At 40.4% G+C, this 22,468-nt stretch overlaps 1 protein-coding gene across 1 annotated transcript in view; it reads left to right on the top strand.

Moving 5' to 3' along the window:
- The first annotated feature begins 516 nt into the window (after nucleotides 1-516).
- The window catches only part of LOC131399988 (metabotropic glutamate receptor 8-like), a 161,141-nt gene continuing 139,189 nt past the window's right edge, over nucleotides 517-22,468 (top strand). The window contains exon 1 of the mRNA XM_058534655.1: nucleotides 517-1,309. Within this exon, the coding sequence (XP_058390638.1) occupies nucleotides 800-1,309 (510 nt within the window). The 5' untranslated portion in view covers nucleotides 517-799. The remainder of the gene's footprint in view (nucleotides 1,310-22,468) is intronic.

Here is a 22,468-nt window from a genome sequence, read left to right as displayed (position 1 = left end):
ATTGAATAATCATTTTTTTCCCCACTGGGAAATCTGAGGCACCAAAAAATGTCATTAACAGATAACTGGCTTGTTGAATACGTCACAGAAAATAACCTTTCATTATGATTTTGTGGACAAAATTTAAATGCTAAATTCAGACAGCTGTAAAAAGTAAAAACAGATTTGAAAAGAAATAATACCATCAATCACATGGAAACTGGCTTTAGCGGAATAAAATGGTAAATAAAAATACTTTCTGGCTTGGGAGAATCAACCTAGTTTCTGATAGTTTTCTGTTTCCCTTGCTCCAAAAGTGTCATCAATCTCTCTGTTTAAATGCAGTGCAGCCAGGTGTTCAGAATCATAGGAGGAAAAAAAATTAGTTTCTAACTGAATAGGGGAAATTAAACAAAAAAAGAGGTTTAGTGTAAACAGGGCTTAAAAATATAAAAAATGTAGACCCATTGAATTGAACTTTTTTTTTCCCTCCTCCCACCTCCCAGGAATAATTCTACTACAGGGCTGACTTCAAGGACGTGAATTGTTGACCTCATCCCAACATCAGAACCTCAGCTGTTATTCTAATTTTTGCACCATTCCAGGCAAGTTGACTTTATATGGAAATAAAATTGAACCTTAGGGGTCTGATGGAAATTCACTGTGACATTCAAATCAAGAAAACTTGCTGAAACCCACAGAGCCTTTTCCCCATGGGCCCTGATGGTAGCCTCCAGAAGGTACAACCTCAGGTGGTCCCTCTTCTTCTGTGGCAAGAATAAACTCTGGGTCTTGGATTGCAACACCACCTGTGGAGAAAATGGTATGCGAGGGAAAGCGATCAGCCTCTTGTCCTTGTTTCTTCCTCCTGACTGCCAAGTTCTACTGGATCCTCACAATGATGCAAAGAACTCACAGCCAGGAGTATGCCCATTCCATACGAGTGGATGGGGACATCATTTTGGGGGGTCTCTTCCCTGTCCATGCAAAGGGAGAGAGAGGGGTGCCTTGTGGGGAGTTGAAGAAGGAAAAGGGGATCCACAGACTGGAGGCCATGCTGTATGCAATCGACCAGATTAATAAGGACCCTGATCTCCTCTCCAATATCACTCTGGGTGTCCGGATCCTGGACACATGCTCCAGGGACACGTATGCTTTGGAGCAGTCTCTAACGTTCGTGCAGGCATTGATAGAGAAAGATGCTTCCGATGTGAAGTGTGCTAATGGAGATCCACCCATCTTCACCAAGCCTGACAAGATTTCTGGAGTCATAGGTGCTGCAGCAAGCTCTGTGTCCATCATGGTTGCTAATATTTTAAGACTTTTTAAGGTAGGTAAAGGCATTGTCTTTCTGGCTATTGTGAAAAGACAAATTGTTCTGACTTCAACTGCAGGTTTAAGAAGAAATTGAAGATGGTGAAGATGCTCATAGACCCTTTCGGGGTCACCAGATTCCTCAAATAGAGGATCCTGTGTCCGAGTTTCTACATGTGTTGGTTTAATTCCATTATTTACAATTAATTGGATTAATTGTGACTTTTTTTTTCTGAAAACACCGAAAGGTGATAATTTCTGTGACATGTCAAGTCCTCAGCATCTTGGGATATCATTGAGGCTCATTTTAAATCAAAGCAAGTGTTTTTAGAGAGTATAATGAACTCTTAGCACATTTATTATATAAAACATTTCTATGATATTTGAGGTTTAAGATAATTTGCTTGGTGAAACTTCTTTAAAGTGGGATGCTCTATTATGACAAATATTCCTGTGTGAAGAAACATATTTATTACGAATGTGTAGATGGGAGTGACACTCTGGCATATAAGATGGCCATAAAATTGTCAGGTTTATTATAGCTACAATAGCGCAGAACCTCATTAATTCAGACTGCACTGATGCAGATTTGGAGTAATTATATAGAATTCTTATTGAGTTAAAACTTCAAATTTAGCAGGATAATTCAAGACTTTTTGATTTAGCTTTGATGATCTATTACCTATAAATTGCATTTACATATTGAATAAAATTGGCAAAATAAAATAATGTACCAAACAGTACTTTCAAAAGTATAAAGTCCCATAAAAATAGTTATTGTAACTCGCCATCTTTCATTAACTTTCTCGTTTTATTTATTAATATCCATTATGTAGTCTTTTATAACAGACATTTTTTTTAATTGAAAATACTTTTCACTCTGATTTTGTACTCAGTGGGACATGACTTTTCCAACTTAGTCTGAATTAATGAGGCTTCGTTTTATCTTGTGAGAAACTGTTTCTATGCGTTTTAGATTTAAAAATATTAAAAGGATATGGAGAAGTTGGAGAGGAGACAGATGTAGGGACAAAAATGAACAAAGTGATGGAAAACTGACTTCACAAAAAAGATGAAAGGAATTGAATCAAAGTCTTTCTGATTTGGAAGATATCTTGGGGGACCATCCAGTCTGGTTCCCTTCATAATTTGGAATGCTCCCTGTAACATCCCCTCAAGTGGCCATCCACCTTCTGTACGAATGCCCTCAGTTTACGGGAGACAATGCTAAGAGGCAGTTTAGTGACTATTTTCAGATTGATGCAATTTTCTCAAATGATGATGCTGCTGAGCAGAAGGTCTCTGTGTCTAAGAAGTACTGAAGAGGTACAAAGAGGCTTAGGGAATGTTGGGGACATTTGAGCATGACGTTAGGAAGACCCTCTTGGAAATGAGAAGGACATAGATTAAAATAGGCAGCCAAGGGTGCTCTAATTCTCCATCTCTGGAAACTTTCAAGGGAAACTGGCAGGTTGGTAATAATTTCTCTTAGGGTAGCTGACCTCTTGCCTGGAGGCAAGATGCAAAACCAGGATTCTCCAGGTTTCCCCCACGTCTTAGCATCTAAGATTTCTCCAGGCAGTCTCAATTTGGAGCCACATGGCATTTTCTGCTCCAGGGTGATGTCTAGCTCCAGCCACTTTCCCAATTCTCTTCTCCTCTCTGACTTGATCTTCCTCCCTGACTGCTCCAAAGTGTCTCTTTCCTGTTCTTAACTCAGTAACCACAGCTTAACACCACCCACTTTTAGAGAAGAGGAAGCCTTCATGAGATCTTCTTCCTTCTATTACCCTCCCCTTATACACTAATTCTGGTTTCCATCAATCCCACTGGACTTCCTAGGAATCCCATCTCCTTCCTCTAATCTAGTGCCAAAAGTAGGCAAGGATTTGAGGAGTGGGGTGGAGATGATAATTGCTTATTTGAGGTTTTTAAAGCATGTTTACATTAATTTTGCTACAGAATCAGCTTATCTGAAAATGGGGATATTAGCATTGTGTTAGATCGTTGGATGGATTTAATGGGAAAATGCAGGTGAAGGGTTCCACTGGGGCCCGGCTGTGTCCTTGGCCTCCTTGGGCTGCCAAAGGGAACTTTAGGCTACCTCAAGGGTGAGTTTTGTTTTTATGCAGTCTAGAACTGGTTTCTCTTTGCTCTGTTCTTCCCTCGTTGACTGGCCAATTCTATCTTTACTCTCCTTGGTAATTCTGCAGGGACCTTATTTGACCAGGTGGGAGAATTACTACGGACTCTTTGGGCAGAGTCCAATGCTCCAGGCCACCTCTTGAGACAGTGGTCAGCACATGATGGGGCTGCTCTTGCCACCCTTGACCAAAGCACAGGGAGTGAGTGACTTTCAGCCAGGAGAGGGTTGGTTATGGTAGATGTCATAACTAAGATCAGTACACTGGCACGGAGTGATCATTTAATATATGGGAGCAAATGTATTTATTAGCCAAATTACCAGGGCTTGAAAAATTTGTGTCTTTCGAGAATAAGTGAGAGGATATAGGTGCTCAGCCCATCTTCCAGCTAAACCTAGAACCATATGAATGTGAATTCGGTGATTACAACTTATCATTGTTGTGCTACTTTACTTTGATGATTTATATGAGAGCACTCCACATCGATATTAATTATGAAATGATTATGGTCACTCTTGGACTAGAAAATGTTTCATTTTATGTGTGAATATATTCTGTTTAAACACATATGCTAGAGGGCCGGCCTGGTGGCATAACGCTAAGTGCGTGCGCTCTGCTTCTGCGGCCTGGGCTTCGCAGGTTCGGATCCCGGGCGTGCACCGATGCATCACTTGTCAAGCCGTGTTGTGGCAGCGTCCCATATAAAGTAGAGGAAGATAGGCACGGATGCTAGCCCAGGGCCAGTCTTCCTCAGCAAAAAGAGGAGGATTAGCATTGGATGTTAGCTCAGGGCTAATCTTCCTCACACACACACACACACACACACACAAAACCACATATGCTAGGACTGACATGAAATATTAGAATAGTTATCAAAGGAATGATTAGCAAATTCATTGGGGATTGGATTACAGTTCCATTTTGAAAAGTAAGAACTTGCTTAAGCCAAATGCTATGACTTGAATAAACGTGAACCTTTGGAACAGTCTCATGGAGCTTGTGCCCCTCCGGGATGCATAAGACCCATAGAATCTAAAACTATGCGTGGATATCAATAGATTGCCACTTATTCTTGGATTAATGGAGTTAAAGAAGGTAGAGCATATTGGTTTGAAAACACACAAACAATTAACCTTGACCATAAGGGATGTAAATAAAGTCTTGATTAATGAATTTACTTACTGTCCTGCTCGACAATAAGCATTAGTTGGGGATTTTAGAATAGCTGGGGCCTGTTTAAATATTTGGGCTAAAATGGGAAGTAATTTCTAAATATCCCAGTTCTCTTTTTTTGGACAATCCTAGTAAAGCCATGTAGTATCTGCCTACATGGGCTGCCTATCTGGGCTAAATTGTGAAGGAGACAAGGTCCTCCAGGCATCCGCATTTTCCTCTTCCTTCAGTCTTGCCCCTCCTGTGATAGCCTCTCCTGTCCTTGTATCCCCCTATGTTCCCCTGATTGAAGCCTGGTTTCAGGAAAGGAGCTATGTATTATCCATCATCTGTGTATAGCATGTCTGTGTTTAAGTCAGAGGAGGATTCTATTTTCTGCAGGATCACTAATTGTGGAATGAAATGATTTATCTTTGTAAAGGGGATTCAGGCATCGGTGGGGGAGGTTCATTTAACCCCCCAGAGACTGCATCTCATGGGGGGGTCACGTCCTTTGCCCGGGAGTACAGCTGGCCTTGTTCATCTCTAGAGGGCAAGGGTATCATCCTGTCGTTGTTTCTCTTCCCGTCACAGCTCAGAGGCAAGCGAAAAAATAAGCCCCTTGAACTTCAGAGGAGAGTTGGACAGGGGGCTGGAGCCGGACACCACCTGGGGGCAGAAGCTACCCTGTGGCCTCGGCCCATAGGACACTGAATGCTCTACTAAACCAGTGATTCTCAACCCTGCTGTGGGGATGGGGTTCATACCACTCTCTCCTCATGCCTCAGGGGTATGTGTTGGCTTACCAAAACTACCTCAGGGGATTTTCAAATGGCAGGACCCGGTGAGTGAGTGCGTGCCTCCCAACCCACTTCCTGAAAGCAATTTTTATGGATTGAAGTGTTTCATGTTTCTTAGGTGTGTTGGGAGTGAAAACAAGTTTGAGAGTCACAGAACAAGACTTTAATGATTTGAACTTTTTAGAAGCACTACTGTGCCTTAAAACACATACCTACATACACACACACACGCACACATGTCATGTATGGGTTAACATGGGGGCAGAGTGGTCACCTAGGCAATTGTTTAATCCCTATAGCAAGATGATGGTTTTAGATAATGGTGGTATCAATTAGGATAATATAACATGTAACTGTAGAATATCAAACCCAGAACTGCTCCATCCTATGTAAAGGTGAAAATGCTGCCTCAGGAGCTCCTGTATTGCAGAGAGATCAAAGAAAAAGGGGTCTAGCTCTCAGTTAGAGATTGTGTAGTTTGAAAAGAATTAAAGAAGAATGCGATGGCCTTTTGGAAATGTTGACTGGGAAGCCCATAATTTGAGTTTGTTTTATAAAGCAATTTTGAGGAATTTGCATATTTTGTAAAAAGCCTGGAATTTTTCCCTTTTCTAGAACATTTCCACCCTTCTCCTTTAAATTAGAGCAAATCTGTTCCTCAAAACACTAATCATATGTCTTACTTTGAGCAAAGATTGAACATTCTAAGCTAAAAATAGCACATTGTTGCTTGGAGGTAACACACATTAATGTCCGCATCAATGCACTGGGGTTATAAAAGGACTGTGTCAGATGTAATTTCTCTTTCTCATGTTTTTCTAGTTGACTTTATCTAGAGAGTTAATTGTCTACTCTTGAAGGATAGTGGTTAGTCTGTAGTACATACTTCTCAAAGCAATCAAATGAGACATTTAAATAGAAATCTGCTTTGGGTGGGCTAGATAATTTCTCCTGGTGTGGAAGTGTCCTGGATATAATTGGCTAAAATTGACCTTTATGTTCCGTAAATGAAATACAGTGAAGCATCCCCATTACCCTGGAAGTCTTCGCCTACCTTGCTATGTTTACGAAGGTATATTTTCTTCCAAGAGACTCTACTAATTGTAGCAACTACTTCCATAAAGCCAGGTGTTTTGTGAGTTATTTATTGCATACAATGGGCTTTATTAACTGTAAACTCTGAAAAGGTAAATCTGCCATATCCAGGCTCATCTAGTTAGAGGGACAGATAAATGAGTCCAATCAATGAACTCAGCAGGAGGTAACATTTCATGTTAAATCTTATTTGATTGCAAATAGATAATGGAAAATTGAAAGATAGATTCCTTCAGTCAATTCTTTGTTACTGTAACAAGCTCTAATTTGACTTTGTAAAGAGCCCACTCACCTTAGATGAGAGAAGATGGGTACTTTCTCTTATAGTGGCCCTAAGTGGAGATACTGGGGAAAATGGTCATTGCTAATGGTCATGGGCCCTTAAACTCACAGCCAGAGAGATATATGAAAAATGCAGACTGGGTAATGTCACTCCCCTTTTTAAAATTCTTCAGTGGCTACCATTACCCCCAGGATGAGGTCCGTCTCTACTTTGGGAAGTCTTTTCTCACTTCTCTTGACTAGATTAAGTTTCTTTGTTACATATAACAAAGCTCCATAAGGGCAGGATGATATTCATGATATACATGAAGGCACGTTTATTGCTGTATTTCCAGCGCCTAGCATGGGCCAATAAATGTTTGCTAAGTGATTGAATGAATGAACCATATCTCTACTCCCTCTGTCTCTACCGCCTCCCTCACTCCAATCCCAAATATTGGAAATAATAGGTGTTGGGTAGATAGGACATAAATGGAATTTTGTTTATTTTACTTTTATACTCTTTGAGTAAAAGGAACAGAAGGAGGAGTATATTTTGGGAGTTCCTATTTTCATGTGCTTCCTCATTTTCCTACCAATTCACATTTTCTCTAAACAGATTTTAAAATTAAAAAATAAGTAAAAGACGTGAACACATTCTTGTTGTGAAAAGTTTAAGCAATGAATAAGTAAATAGCGTAAAATGGAAAGAGACCACATCCAAACACATATGTCTATCAATCAAATTACACACACACAGAATTTCATTAATAGATGTGTGTCTTATGACTTTCTTTTTCACATAATAATATATTTGGGAGAGAATTCCATGATGGTTAATATAGATCCCCTTCAGTAATTCTCCACCCTGGCTGCACGTTAGCATCATCTGGATAGCTTTAAAAAAAAATGTGGATGCCCAACCCCTATCCAAGACCAATGAAATTGGGTGGAGCCCTGCCAGTGATATATTTTAAATGATTACCAGGTGATTCTGATATTTGTTCAGGGTTGAGAACTACAAAACTTTATTTTTTTTACCAGCTGCTTGTTTTTTATGAATAGACCATAATTTATTTAATAAATCCTTTACTGATAGGTTACTTCCCTTTGATATCTTAAGATCATTTATCATTTGAAAAAAAAAGCATAAAACAATGCTAGAGGCTCATCCAAGCACTATTAGCTCTAGAGTGAATTTTGGTATCATAGAGCCCCTTCTTGGACCAACAAAGGGGCTGAATTAATGAATTACCAAAAACACCTTGCCATAACGCACATTCATATGACACAAGCACACATCACAGGCTGTGGCTCTGCATGACATATAGTAACTTAGAATCAGTGTATTGATCATGTGCTCAAACTGTTAAGGAGCATCGTGACTCTTGTTGGGTGGGGCAGATTTTAAACTTGGTGAATTTAAATTAAATTGTTCTTACTTTCTTTTTTCTAGCCTCAAAAGGTCTGAAATCCTAGAGTGAATACTGAAGACAACTTAATGATTAATGACTATCTTTTGGATGTTTTAAATAATGAGGTTGTTTTGAAAGTAGTGAGGAGTTTTTCCAGGAGAATGGCTTGTAACTGAATGCTATTTATTTTTTGTTTAAGAAGTTGTCTGAAAACCTTTCTAGAGCAAGTCAAGGTATATGTAAATAAAGAAAGAAATAAATTTGCTTAAGGAAAGTCCTGTGATCTTCTTTTTACTCATTCACCCTAAAGATTGCAGTGTTTTTTTTGTTTTTTTAATTTTATAGACTTTATTTTTTTAGAGAAGTTTTAGGTTTACAGCAAAATTGATGATTGCAATGATTTTATTTGGATTCAGGACAGGTTTCCTCCCAGACTCTTCTAAAGATAGTTTTTGCAACCAAATGTTGTACCTTCCTAGGAAGACTTACAATCCGCAGGCTGTCCCCTGGCTCTTGCCCAGTAGTTCTCAAACTTTAGCATGCATCAAGATCACACAGAAGGCTTGTTAAAACACAGATTGCCGAGCCCACCTCCAGAGTTTCTGAGTCAGTAGGTCTGGTTTGGGGTCTGAGACTTTGCATTTCTAACAGTTCCCAGGTGATGCTGATGCTGCTGTTTTGCAGACCATACTTTGAGAACCACAGCTCCATACAAATCGCTTGCTGGCTGACTTAGCAAGTCAAAGTACATAGAACAAAAATGAGATTGAACACTGTTCTGTCTGGCAGAGCCTTTTTTCTTTTGACTCATGCCTGGTTGGATTTCTGTTCATCTTGGTCATAATCATAGCAGCTGTTGTATGGATCTATTTTTAATTGTGTGCCCTTTTGGAAGTTGTGTTCCTTATTAAATAATGCATAGCTCAGGAGTAATGATCAGTATAATGGTCACTTGAGTACGATTCCTAAAGCAGGGTCACTCAGATCACCACTTCTACTCATTTTTACTATCTGTGACAGTAAAACAGACTGACTTAAGAAACTTAGACTGTAACAGACACATTAACTGGGAATGGAGAAGAGTAAGAGATGAAAGAGGCTATGATTTGTCTCAGCTACCAGCAATTTGTCTTCAGAAACCATGACAGCTACCTCCTGATTTCCATTATGCAATGAGATTGCAAATAACATTCCACAGCAGTCTTAATCAATAGAGGGTCACAAGAGGCCCTTCTTTCCCCACGGTTGGGAAAAAGGGCCTATTTACCCATTTAATTGATAGAACACACTCTGGCAAAAGACAGAGACATCTCTCTGATCTGTAATTAGGGTCTTTCCCTACCCCTAAGCACTTTTTTTTTTTTAAAGATTTTATTTATTTATATTTTTCCCCCCAAAACCCCGGTAGATTGTTGTACGTCATAGTTGCACATCCTTCTAGTTGCTGTATGTGGGATGCGGCCTCAGCATGGCCGGAGAAGCGGTGCGTCAGTGCGCGCCCGGGATCTGAACCCGGGCCGCCAGCAGCGGAGCGTGCGCACTTAGCTGCGAAGCCACGGGGCCGGCCTCCTAAGCACTCTTAACAACATAAAAATGTACATGTGATCTTTATGTATTTCAAATACATGAAGAGCACCAGGCTAGTGGGGTAGAGAAAGATCCAGGTATAGCATTGTCCAAAGCCAACTTTGTTTACAGAGTGAGGCCAATCTCTGGTGCTTTATTCCATTAGGCCCAGCAAGCTAATATGCATGTGTTCTCAAGGTTGGCCATTAGTGTCCTTCCAGGACTCTCCCAGGCTCCCTCTGCACTTGGGGAGGCTGGATTCCTGGGTGTAATCTAGCCCCAGATCTATTGCTTTGTCCCAGCTTCAGAAGTCATGGATCTGTCTCTGTGTCCCTCACAGTGCTACACAGGGCTCCCTTCGGATGTGAGGATGGTGACGTATTTTAGCTCCAGCATCTCACCCTGCTTCCTTTCACATGGATTGAGAGTGAACTCCAGCTTTGATGAGTGCTTGTACTACTTCTTATGCTTTAAATCTAAGTATTTACATTGTGCCTATTCTGCATATTAGAGTTCTCAAAGTGATTTATCATCTCAGCTCTGAGAATGTTTGCATTTATATGGTTTATAGAACAAATGGCATATCATACTTATGCAGATTTGTTGTGTAGATATTTATCATCAGGAGCTGTCTATTCAAATTATAGATTATTGTAATGTACTTATCTAGTGGTGCTGATACTCTTTTGAGAACAAATTAATATGAGTTATATGAAATAGGTCAAGCTCTGTAGTCAGACTGCCTAGGTTCAAATTCTGATGTAATGCTTGTTAGTTGTATTACCTTAAGCAAGCTAATCTAAATCCTAGCTTTCTTATCTGTAAAGAGTAGATAATAATAGTACCTCCTTCATAAGGTTTTTAATGAAGATAAATAAGATATAGTACATAGAGTCCTAAGCAAGATCCTTGGCACATAGCAAGTACCATAAATGTTTGTTATGATGGTGATACTGAGGAGGAAGATATTGATGTCCACCATCTGTAGGATATTCATTTTGAGTTGTAATTCTCTAGTTTCTCAACCGTTCATACTGACTTGCCCTATTTTGTGAGCAATGGCAGGTTAGCATTAAAAGTGTAGTCACTGACCAAGAAACAACAAAATTGATAGGCCCAAATAGGCTCTGGCTTGGAGCAAGGCTTCTAGTTTGCCTGAAGGCCAAACATGAGACTGGGACCTCACCAACTCCATGGTCCAGCCAACTGTGCTAAGGAAGTAGTGTACTGCTATTCTTTCCAAATCCATGTGTTAGATACTAAGACTCAGTTTGATTTAATGAACAGAAAACTAAGGGAAAGGCTGAGTGACCAAAGATAAGCTGTGCTAAATTTTAATGTTCCAGCATGCAAACAAAAGTGCTGCCAGGATTTAGTCTTGGAAAAAACAAAACAAAACAAAACAAAACCCAATTCTGGCTCCTCTGGACTCTTTCACAGTACCTGGGGTTTGATGGTTTAAGAGGTAGCATTGTGATTGAGGATAAGCAGCCAATTAACCCCAGGGCTCGATGACAGCCTTTAAGTCTGTCCTTTGGGTTGGAATTCCTTTTCTTTACCACGATTTGGTACAATGACCCAACAGAGAGAGAAACACAGGCCCACTGTGGACAAAGAACACTACCCTTTTATCGAGGGCAGAATTTTTCTTTGCCCGGAGATGGACTACATGACACTATTCCCATCACCTTCTGATACAAATGTCAGAAATGTAAGCACTAAAAGAATTCAGAGGTACTTTCTCTAGAAGTCACATTCATTTTTGAACAACCAGAATAATAGTGGAACTAAATATATTAAATTTTGACTCTCACTATGACCTATCTTGCTCCACCTGTTTAAAATGTGAAAAATCTAGTCAAACACATATCGATTATGCCCTGGTAAATTTTCATTTTAATTGAACATGGATAATTTACTCAAGTGTAGAAGGACTTCACAGAGAAAGAGAAATGATATTTATGCAATGTAGAATTCTGTGGTCTAGTTGGGAAGGACCTGTATAGGACAGAATTCTATCAGAGTATTGTGAGATAACGCTGAATAGTTCTTTAAACTCTATAAATACTAAATCTCTTCTTTTCCACCAAGAGAAGCAGAATAGGGTGAAGAAAGGCCAACACATTACCCACTTATTCGCCTTCTTTAGCTAAACAGGTGAAACAGGTAATTGTCAATCAATTCTCCAGCAGGTATTTATTCAGCATCCTGTAAGTATATGCACCATGTTTGACACTCTAGGGGATAACTAGGAAAGAAATAGAAGATTCTAAGCTTTCACATTGCTTAGAATCTAGTTGAGGAGAAATCACTAACACATATAAGATAACAATGAACAAAATAAAACAGTTTAATAAGGTCTCTAGCTTGGTGCCAGGGTTCAGAAGAAAGGCCGACTTCACCCGAGGAAGCTGCAATTATCAGTCAAGGCTTCGGGCAGTAATTTTGGATTGGGCTGGGCCTAGAAGGATGGGTAGGAGTATATAAACTGAGAGGCCAGGAGAGGAGGAGGACTCTTCCAGGTATGGGAAAGTCCAAGAAACTTTGACCTGATGCCTGGTCCTGTTCAGCTACATGAAGATGGAAGGGAGTAGAAACCTCATTCCTACCTCACAGCATCTGTCTGCTATGACAAAACTTTGACGAATCATTTTAAGAGTCTCCCAGGAGAACTCAAAATGAGGAAAGTTGGAGGGCTATGTCCCCAGCTCCCATTTAACACAAAAATTGGGGCCTCAGTTAAAATCCAAGCAAGTGGGTACAGAACATCCAGAGGGTAAAATGCTGCGCCCTCTCAGTCAGGAGTAGGAATAGATAAGGGAGGTGAATTGCTGTGAGCTTCAAGGAACGAGCTAGTGCACCCAGGAGAAGCCCTACTCCACCTCCTCTTCTTTGCACTTCAGAAATCCATGTAACTTAAGATCAAAAAAATTCTCTTTTCATTCGCCACATGCATATCTTGACTGTTTATACTATTCTCATTGAGCATAGATACACAATTAATTGCTGAGAGAGAAATTAAATGCATTACCAGTGAATCGATTTTATTTGCCTCATTCAAATAAGGAAAGCCATGGTTCTTAAGGGACTCACAGTTTCTTCTTTCTATTTTCTTGACCCATGAGTAAACTGGGAATAATCATATCTGCACTTTCTGTGTTTCATTAAGTGATCAAAGGTCTTGGTAAGATAAATTTTGGAGAACTTACAATACCCTAAGTGTAAAGTGTTTTGAGTGATTTGGAAATAGGTTCTGTATTGAAAATGGCATAAATGATTATTTTTCTTAATGCTGTAGTACTTTAACTTGTAATTTCTACTCGCGTAACCCCACCAATTTGAATGGGAGCTTGATGTGAGATGTGTTGATGCCTTTGAAACCACTGGGATGGAATTTTACCTCCTTGGATTTTTTCCTCTGCTGGAGGAAAGAAGATACTGGAATTCCACTTTTTAGTTTGGATTACTTTATTTCATTTATATTCATGCAGCTAAAGTACCTAGTGAGTTTTGTGTGTATATAAATTAATATTTACAGGTAACACCTTGCTGAAAATAAAATAGATTAAGTGGAGAATATTTTTCCCACAGCTTTCTTCTCTAACAAAAATAAAATAACACAGCACCACTCCTTAACTGAATGCCCCATCTGTCACCTCCATGCTGATCTGAGCCAGCACTGTCCTGGGAGTAGCGTGGGGCCAAGGGTCTGCATGTGAAGTAGGGTGGGTTCAAGCACATGCTGGAAGAATTGGGATTTTAAGCTTCAGACTTATATTTACCTTTAAATATTTCTCTGAATTATGAGGAACTAAAATGAAAACCTGTATTTTTGGACTATAATTACAGCTAAATTTTAGCCACTACTGATCAGTATTAGGTATAGCATATGATAAAAAAATTTTGGATATTAAATCAGTGATCTAAAATACTGTAGTGATCCAAGGGTGATGAATAAATATTATTTTAACACCTGATTTAAAAATTTTTGTGATGTTTAAACTAATAGCATTAATATTTCATTCTAGTAAAGTGGTACAAGTTTAAGATTGGAATATGTGTAAAACCTATAAATAATGCTGATCACATCTACCTGATGAGAATTACTCTTAAAGACTCTATGCCCAGTTAGGAAATGGTTCTTATGAAGGAAATGTATGGAGTTTTGCACTGTACTTTGTTTTAAGTAACTCAAATTCAGTAGCGGAGTTCCACTGTTTTCACATGTCATACCTGCTAATGAACATTTTAAAAATGTTTTAGGAAGCTTTGCACAAAATAGTTTATTTTTCCTTAAAAATGTTGTTTTTCCTAGTTCCCTCAATACTTGGCATTATGGAACCTTAGAGATGGAAGAGATTTTTGAGATCTTCTCTTATAGGCTTTCATCCAGAGCAGAATCTAATCTATTAAGACCCTTGATGGGTGGTGATTCAATGCTGCCTTTTGTTCCTCTTAATTGTGTTAAACATATGTCTCCATCCAACATCCCTCTAGAGTACAATGCTCTTGAAGGCGAGAAACATGTCTTACTCATCTGTATGTCCCTGAGAGCACCTGGTGTGGTCCTTGGCACATAGTAGGTACCAAGTGAATGCATCCTGAACTTATTTATGTGAACACTGTCACTGATGGGATGCTAATCTTGCAAACTGGTCCACTCCATTATGTAACAGGATTAATTGTTTTTCTTTATTCTGAAACCTTCCTCCCCCTTGAACATTTTTAGGAATGGCTTTAATTCCAGAACGGATGGGGATGCCCACCCAGCCAGTTGGACCAGATGAAGTAATCCTGGTGCTCAAGAGAGGAGCAGATGTCACGGTCAATCACTTCTACCCATCGGCCCTGCTCCTGTCTTCTGCTACACCTCTTTTTCATGAGACAGTCCTTCAAATGTTTGAAGATCCCTGTTGTTCCCAAGTCTTGAGTTCTCTAGGCTGAAGTGCCTATTGCTTTACCTTCTCCTAACAGTAACAGCACAAGAGCTAACATTTACTGAGAGCTTCCTATATGCCGGGTGCTGTGCTAAACACTTAGCATGCCTGATCTTATTTGATCCTCACCACAATTCTGTCAGATAGGGATGGCTTTCAGATGAGGAAATGAGGCGTATCTAAGGCTATCCAGAAAGTAAGGGGCCAAGCCACATTCACACCTCGCTCTGACAGATGCAAAAGCCCAAGCTTTCAACCACTGCTTTGTACAGCCTTCCATTCAGTATGATTTCAAATCCTTTCTGTTATGGTTTCCTTCCTCTGAACACACTCTTGCTGTTAGTTTAACCCTGTTCTAAGTTAAATCCATTTTTCCTTGCCATTCTAAAAGATTGCCTTTCAGCAGGAAAGTTAAGCCCTTAACACAGAGACTACAGCTCTGTAAGCCTTACACTCTCAGTGTGGAAGTGGCTGGAATGGTAGATGTGCTGGTCAGCACATCCTCAGGGGGCAGTGGCCTCAATACAAGGATCGAGTATGACTGCTCATGACCCCGTGTGCCTTCCCTGCTCCTCCTGGAGTGGCCACACGGCTCCCTGGGAAGTGTTGGGAAACGTGTACTCCTTTAGCAGCATTCATGGGAGCTTCCTATTGTTCCAGATGTTTTCTGAGGAGGATACTGGATGGGAAGAATTTGTATTATTACAGATGGCCAGAGCAGTTTATGTATCAGGGAGTTTTCCATGGTAGGACTAGTGTATCTAAAATTATTCTTTGAAGTTGATGGCAGGATGTGGTGAAACTCCTTGGACTTCAGGAAAACACTGAGAACATCAAAATAAATACATGTGGTTTGTACCTACTGCTTTCCCAAACTAAAATAGGACCCATGACGGCATTTCCTCAACACATGGGATCAAGTTCTAGATCAAATGGAGAGTTGATAAAATGAGCATGTTTGCATTAAGATTCTTTCATTTGCTTATTTCCACTGAGTCTAGTCTAGAACAGTTGACTGGAGATATTGGGACCAAAGTTTGTATGATAGTATTAATGTCAGAAAAACAGACGATTCATTTTCATATATGTGGAGAGAGACCAGAGTTCTAATCCTATTTCCTGTACCTTGGCAGAGGGAGAGAACTGGGTTCTTTTAGCCACTTTTGGGGGTAGACCTGGTCAGCAGCCCCACTTATCCATCAGTTATCCAGCCCAGAGCCACCCACCGCTGCTGCTGTGTGCTCACTGTCACTCTACCACCCATTCTTCCCCGATTAACCTGCCTTGTTATTCCACCTCAAGGCTTCTTTAACCCAGGCTGGGATATATTTGGTTATACCTTTACTTTGAAAACACTTTTGATCTTTTTAAAGCTCCTCTATGTTTTCCTATCAGATAAAAACAGCTTTTTATATCTTTTGTTTCCATGGTAATGGATTCCAGGACTACTTTAGAAAACCACTAACTTCGTATGCCAATGGAAAGTTGGAGCGTTATGGACTAACACAATAAACACCAGCCCACCTGTAAGAGGAGAGCAAACCTGATAGAAACACTTTAGAACCACGGTCATGAGATGATGTGAGCATTCTTCTTTTACTGCAATCAGAGGAATTTGGAAAGTGAGTCCTGCATTGCAGACAAATGGCTTGGGAGCATTAGCATGAAATTTAGTATTCACTAATCAGCTCAAGGCAGAAAGAGCCAGATTAACTTGAGGCATTAATTTCAAATTTAACAGTATATAAGAAGCCATGAGATCCCGTTTCTGAATTTCCAACAACCTTCCTGAATTTTCCAAGGGCCAGGTTTGCTCTTGGAAAGTCGGAGGAGGATGTAGGTGCAGGAGAGCCTTCCTTGGGCTGTTTGCCTTTTGGCGAAAGGAAGACTGTTTCCAAAAACTTGCAGGAATCTATCTACCTGGTATTGTCTGCAAATACACCTTTTAGGAATCTGCGGTACAGACCAGAACTCAATAGAAAAATCTATTAGAGTTGGCTATAGACAGGGCAAACATAAAAAGCAGAGATTTTATGGGAAAAATAGAACTACTTTTATAAAAAGCCTTAGGTTTCTGAGTATGTGGAAAGAGAAGGAGTAATCAGACTTTTGGGGTCAACCCTGACTCTGCTCCTACAACCCTGCTCTTGTTATCTTATAAGGGAGAAGAGTGAGAGGAAAGAGAAAAGGCAGAAAAATGGAAAGAGGAAGGGAGAATAGAAAGGAGGATTAGAGATGTGTGTCGAGTTGATTGTGCTTATTTGGAAGGAGAGAATGAATCAAAGCCCCTTTTTTTCCTAATATACATTTTAATATTTAAAATTACCAGTGCCATTATTGAGGATATTAAGATGCTTTTATGCCGAACTGATTAAATTTACTTTTGGAATAATGAATGACATGTAATGTACAAATACCCTCCAAGACACCTTTTTTTTTTTGTTTGTTTAAAGCATAAAATTTATAAACAACTGTAATGGACAGTTTTCAGAAGCATTCTTCTAAGAGACACAGGGTTTGGGGGGCCGGAAACATGGGGCCAGCAGGTCCTATGAAGTGGCTACTCTAAGATTAGGGGATCCCCATCTGCCTGGAAGATCCAGGACTCCTGCTTCTGAAAAAATTAAAGGGAGGTTGAACTACTCTGGAACTCAATATTCATATTTTTTCATAATATTTCTGGGACTGAAGATGCCTGTTAAAATAGGTCTTTATATTTGGGAGGGAGAGTTTACTAAGGCTGACTGATTTTGAACCCAGCTCATTTCTTTAAGCATTTGGGGCACTGCTCCAAATGATCACGCTTGCTGCTTTCCCTTGCCCAAGCTGTATCAGACCTTCGTCAAAACCATCTTCTATTTTTCCAGCAGTAGAGGTTGCACGCAAAGTGGGGCTTTTGGCTTTTGTAATCGGAAGGTAAATGTACCATCCTCCCCCTGGAGGGAGCCTCCACAGTGCTGAAGGTTAGCTGAGACCCAAGCCGTGGTAAGGAGCCCCTTCGGGTGTGCTGGCAGGTCAGTCTTCTGGCTTTGAGAATAGCCTTCCATGATTGCCAGTACAAACATTCACAAACCCACCATAATTCCCAAGGCAAAGCTCTGTGGAATTAGCTGGCGGGTTCCTCCCCAAGTCCCCACCCTAAATGTCCACCAGAGCAGCAGTTAGACTGTGCTCCCCTGAGAAAAGGGTCTAGTTAGCTCCAGAATGACCCTGACATAAGAGCTGGAGATGCCTCCACTCACTCCCGCTCCCACCTCTTCAGCCTCTCCTTTGCCCTTTACTTGCTTTCCTATATTGCTTGAACGTTTTATAGAATTCCGTTTTGACTTATCTATTGTGTTTTAGAGTGTATCTCTTTATATAGCTTTTTTAGTGGTTGCTCTGTGTATTACATTTATACACTTATACATAATTTATCACAGTCTACTGGTATTGACATTTTACCAGATCCACTGAAGTGTAGAAACTTATCTTCCTTTACCCTCCCCCTTTCATGATGGTTTCAAATATTCCCTCTGCATACCTTGAGAACCACAATACAGTGTTACGGTTTTTGCTTTAATCATAGACTAAATTTAGAAAACTAAAGAGAAGAAGTAAAGTCTGTTGTATTTACTCATATTTTTGCTCTGTCTGTTGTTCTTTCTTCCTTTTCGGTGTTCTAAGACTCCATCTTTTATCTTGTCCTTTCTGTTTAGAGAGCTTCTTAAAGGAAGCCGTTCTTTTAGGGTAGGTCTGCTAGCAACAGATTCTCTTAGTTTCCTTCATCTGAGAAAGTCATCCTGAAGGATAGTTTCTCTGGACATAGAATCCTGGGTTAACAGTTCTTTTCTTTCAGCACTTGAAAAATATTTTGCCACTTTCTTCTGGCCACCGTGATTTCTTATGAGAAATCCTCTATCATTCACATTGTTTTCCCCCTATAGTTAGTACATCCTTTCTCTCTGGCTACTTTCAAGATTTTGTCTTTGTCTAGTTTTCAGAACTGATGTGTCTTGATATGAATTTCTTTGGGTTTACCCTGTTTGGTGTTCACTGAGATTCTTCAGTCTGTCTTTTGCCAAGTTTGGGAAGTTTTTGGTCATTATTTCTTCAAATGCTTTTTCAGCCCTATCCTCTTTTCTCTCTCCTTCTGGGAGTCAGATGACCTACATTTTAGATCTTTTATTATCATCCCACAGAGGCTCTGCTCATTTTCTTTTTCAGTCTACTTTCTCTCTATTATTTAGATTGGGTAATTTCTATTATTCTATCCTCAAATTCATGGATTCTTTCCTCTATTCTCTTCATGTTGCTGTTGAGACCATCCATTGAGGTGTTTTTTTTAAATTTTTTTATTTCAGTTATGATATATTTTAGTTCCAAAATTTTCATTTGGTTCTTCTTTATATCTTCTCTTTCTTTGCTGAGAATTTCTACTTCTTTGCCAAATCTTTCTAGTATTTCATTTGTTTCAAGAATGTTTGTAATTGCTTATTGAAGCTATACTATGGCTATAAGAAGGAGGAGTATTTTGATACTGCTCCCCGTGTGACCTCCACTGACACTCCCGGGGATGGTTACTGCTGAGTGAGGAAGGTAAAGTCCTGAATCTCCACTAGGTTCCTCTGACACTACCTCAGTGAGGGGTTGCACCCAGCAGAGATGAAAGTTCAGTCTCCCTAGTCAAGCTTCTCTGAAATCATCCTGGTGGGGGTATTAGGACGCCTCATTACAGTCTAGGCTCCCCACTAGGCCTCTGCTGGTGGGGTGGGGGTGGGACTGCAGTTTTTTCTGCAGTGTTTGGCTGGAGTAGAGTGGTTATTACCTAAAAGTTTTCTTTTCTATTTAAAAGGGGCTGGACTACCTCTTTCTTGTTTTCTTGGATAGAGAGAGTTTTTTATTTTTTGTCTATGCCTGTTGGCACTTCCAGGTTGCTAGCTTCTCCAGTGTCTAGTCTGGAATATATGACGAAAAAGAAAATCTAGGAACTCACCACCATGTCATTCCTTGGATCCTGAGGTCCTTAACCTTCTTGACTTCTCTCTACCTTTCAGTCTTCTTATGTTTGTTTTAGATATGATAATATTCATGGTTTTTAGATATACCTATGGGAAGAATAGGGAACAGTATGTTTACTCTATTTTCCTATCAAAGCCCCCTTTGATCCTTATCTTTATGCACACCAGACACCCTTTATATTGCTTTACTCTCTCAAGGTCAGAGAACGTGGTGTGGTTTCAAGAACGTCCAATAATTCTGTAGGAAGCTTAGCTTGGAACACGAATCACTGCAGGGTAGAACCAGCCTCAAGCACTGGAGCGATGGCAAGGACAGTTTGGTGAAGTGGCCCAATCACATATTTTGTGGTTAGACAAAACTGGGTTCAAATCTTCTGTCTACCATGTAATTGTTACATAACATTGATACATTATTGAACCTCTCTGAGCCTCATTGTCCCTCCTTGTTATGAGGATTATTTCTGGTGCCTGGCACATACTAGGTGCTGTAAAAGGATAGCTATTATTGTTACAAAGTAGGTTATAAATTCTCCAGATAGTTTGTCAATAATCTGACCTTTGCCAGGAAAGAAATAAGTCCAAACTCAGCAAGGATGCTGTTTTATGTAAATAAGTCATAGTTAAATAATAAGCCCCAGAAATGACATCTTCCTATCCTAAATACTGCATCCAGATAAGAACGTCAGTAAGAACATGGAGCAAGCACAATGATTCCTCTAAGGAAGTAGGGTAGAGTCATTTCAAAAGCAATTGGTGGCTTGTTGTTAAAGCTGTGATGAGACCCTCATTCTCTGTTTAAAAAATTTCACACTGCAAGAAGCAAATTAAGGGACCTTGGGGGAGGTTTCTCTGCTCCCTAAGGAGAACTGGAAGAATGAGTCATTGATAGTATTTTAGGCAATGTTCTGCTGCTGATAACCTCAGCTTGATCTGTTTACTGACTTCAGAACATGTCTTTCAGCTCCAAACTACAAGTCAGGTGAGAGCTGCGAGGCCAGGAAGGAGGGATTCAGTGCTTTTCCCAGGGGAAGTATAGACTTCTAAGTTGAAAGGGACAAAGGGGCTATTCCTGGCTATCTGAGTCATTGGATATAATGTTGATGGGCTCTGGATAAAGATAGTCTATGGAGGCCTTTGGACCATTGTGGGGACTAAGCCAATATGCCAGTTTGGAACACTAGTGGAGAAGCACAGCATCAGGTCAGGTTCCTTAGACAGGGGATTCTTATGCAAGTGATTTATTAAAGAGTGTTCTCAGGAGAGAGGACATGGTTTCATGCGAACTCTAGTGTCAGCCGGATCCTGTGGGATGCTCTGTAGTGTTAATTGCATCAGAGTCTGTTCTGTCTTGAGGCAAGGAAGTGGGGATTTTGTATTCTTGCACCAATCAGTCCTTTGCTAGGGACAGCCTAGCTCTAAATTAGCGATAATTCCCAGGTACCTTTGGGCAAGGTGGCTCCATCACCCAAGGGCAGTTCTCTGGAGAAGGTTATAGACGTGAGGTTAGCAGTAGCATTGGCAGCAGCTAGAAGAGGGATCCCTGGGAACATGGGCGGGGTCAAAAAGGTCTATAGCCCCAGGCTTCATCAGTGGCATGATGTGAAAACCATTGGCTTGAGTGACAGAAGACCTGGCTAATTTGCTGTATGACCTTGAGCAAGTCATTCAGTCTCTCTGCCTTACATGTAAAACAAGGATTGGCACAGATGAACTCATAAGGCCTGGTTGACTCAGATGAGTTGATTGAGAACATTGAATAAGACCCAGGCTTCCTCGCTTATGGACAATGGAGACCTTCAAAAAGAGTAAAGGAGGCAACTGCAAGGTTATTGTCACATGGCCTGAAGCGCAGGGAGGCATCCTGGGGGGCCTGGAAGGGAAGAGGCTTCCTTACCTCAGGGGTTGGGGATGAGAATTAGACCTGTACAGGCCTAGCTCTGGGGCAGAAAGGCTGCGTGGCTTGGTGACCAAGGGAACAGCAAGGAAGTCCGCATCAGGGACCTAGTCTAGAAAGCAGAATTTGGGAGGAACCGAGAGTCCTTGCTCCTTGTCTAAGTGGTTGCAATGGGAATCTGCTCTAGTTAGAAGTTTGGGTAAATGTGTTCGGCATCTGGATGGCATTCCTTCAATTCTGTAAACTTTTTTCTTGATTTTAATTCCATACATCTAATGAGTCCTTTTTGTAATTTGATTGCATTATTAGTAATATTTTGCAACAATTCTTTGACTCGTTATTGCAGCTTGTGCCCTGGTCAGAGGAAGAAGCAGATGTTTCCATATTTTCATGTTTCATGTGCAGAAACTTGACAGCTCTAGGGAGCAGTGGGAGCAGGTGAGGTTAGGAGGATGGAGTGAAACCTCAGTGATATCAGCCTTGGGGCTCTCTCAGGATGGTGGAGCTCCTCCTTCTAATGCAGACAGCTTCCTTCTCTAGGACACAGGTTTCTAAGGAGAATTTCACTGTTATATGATGCAAGTGGTTGATGTTTTGCTCAGTTATTCTTGCTGAAATAGTGGCACAGATTCAGTGTTGGTCCCTGAAAACTGTTTGGTGTTTCAGGAAATTATAGGTCAACATCCATCAAAATAAACTGGGGAGGCTCCTTCTTTCATGCAGGGCTTTTGATTACGAAGTTTTCACCACTCTAAAACTTTAGCTCATCCTGGATACCCTCCCACGCTAGAAACACCATCACTGTGGAGTTGAAGCTGAGGCCAAAGTGACTAGCTTCACAGTAGGTTATGGAAGAAACCTTGAGCAGGCGTTTTCTTTGGGCGTAGTTACCTATGTTGGCTTTCAGCAAA

The sequence above is a fragment of the Diceros bicornis genome, chromosome 3 (assembly GCF_020826845.1).
Source record: "Diceros bicornis minor isolate mBicDic1 chromosome 3, mDicBic1.mat.cur, whole genome shotgun sequence".
NCBI classification, from domain to species: Eukaryota; Metazoa; Chordata; class Mammalia; order Perissodactyla; family Rhinocerotidae; genus Diceros; species Diceros bicornis.
Note: the sequence above shows the minus strand (reverse complement) of the source record. Positions and strands in the feature narration are given on the sequence as shown.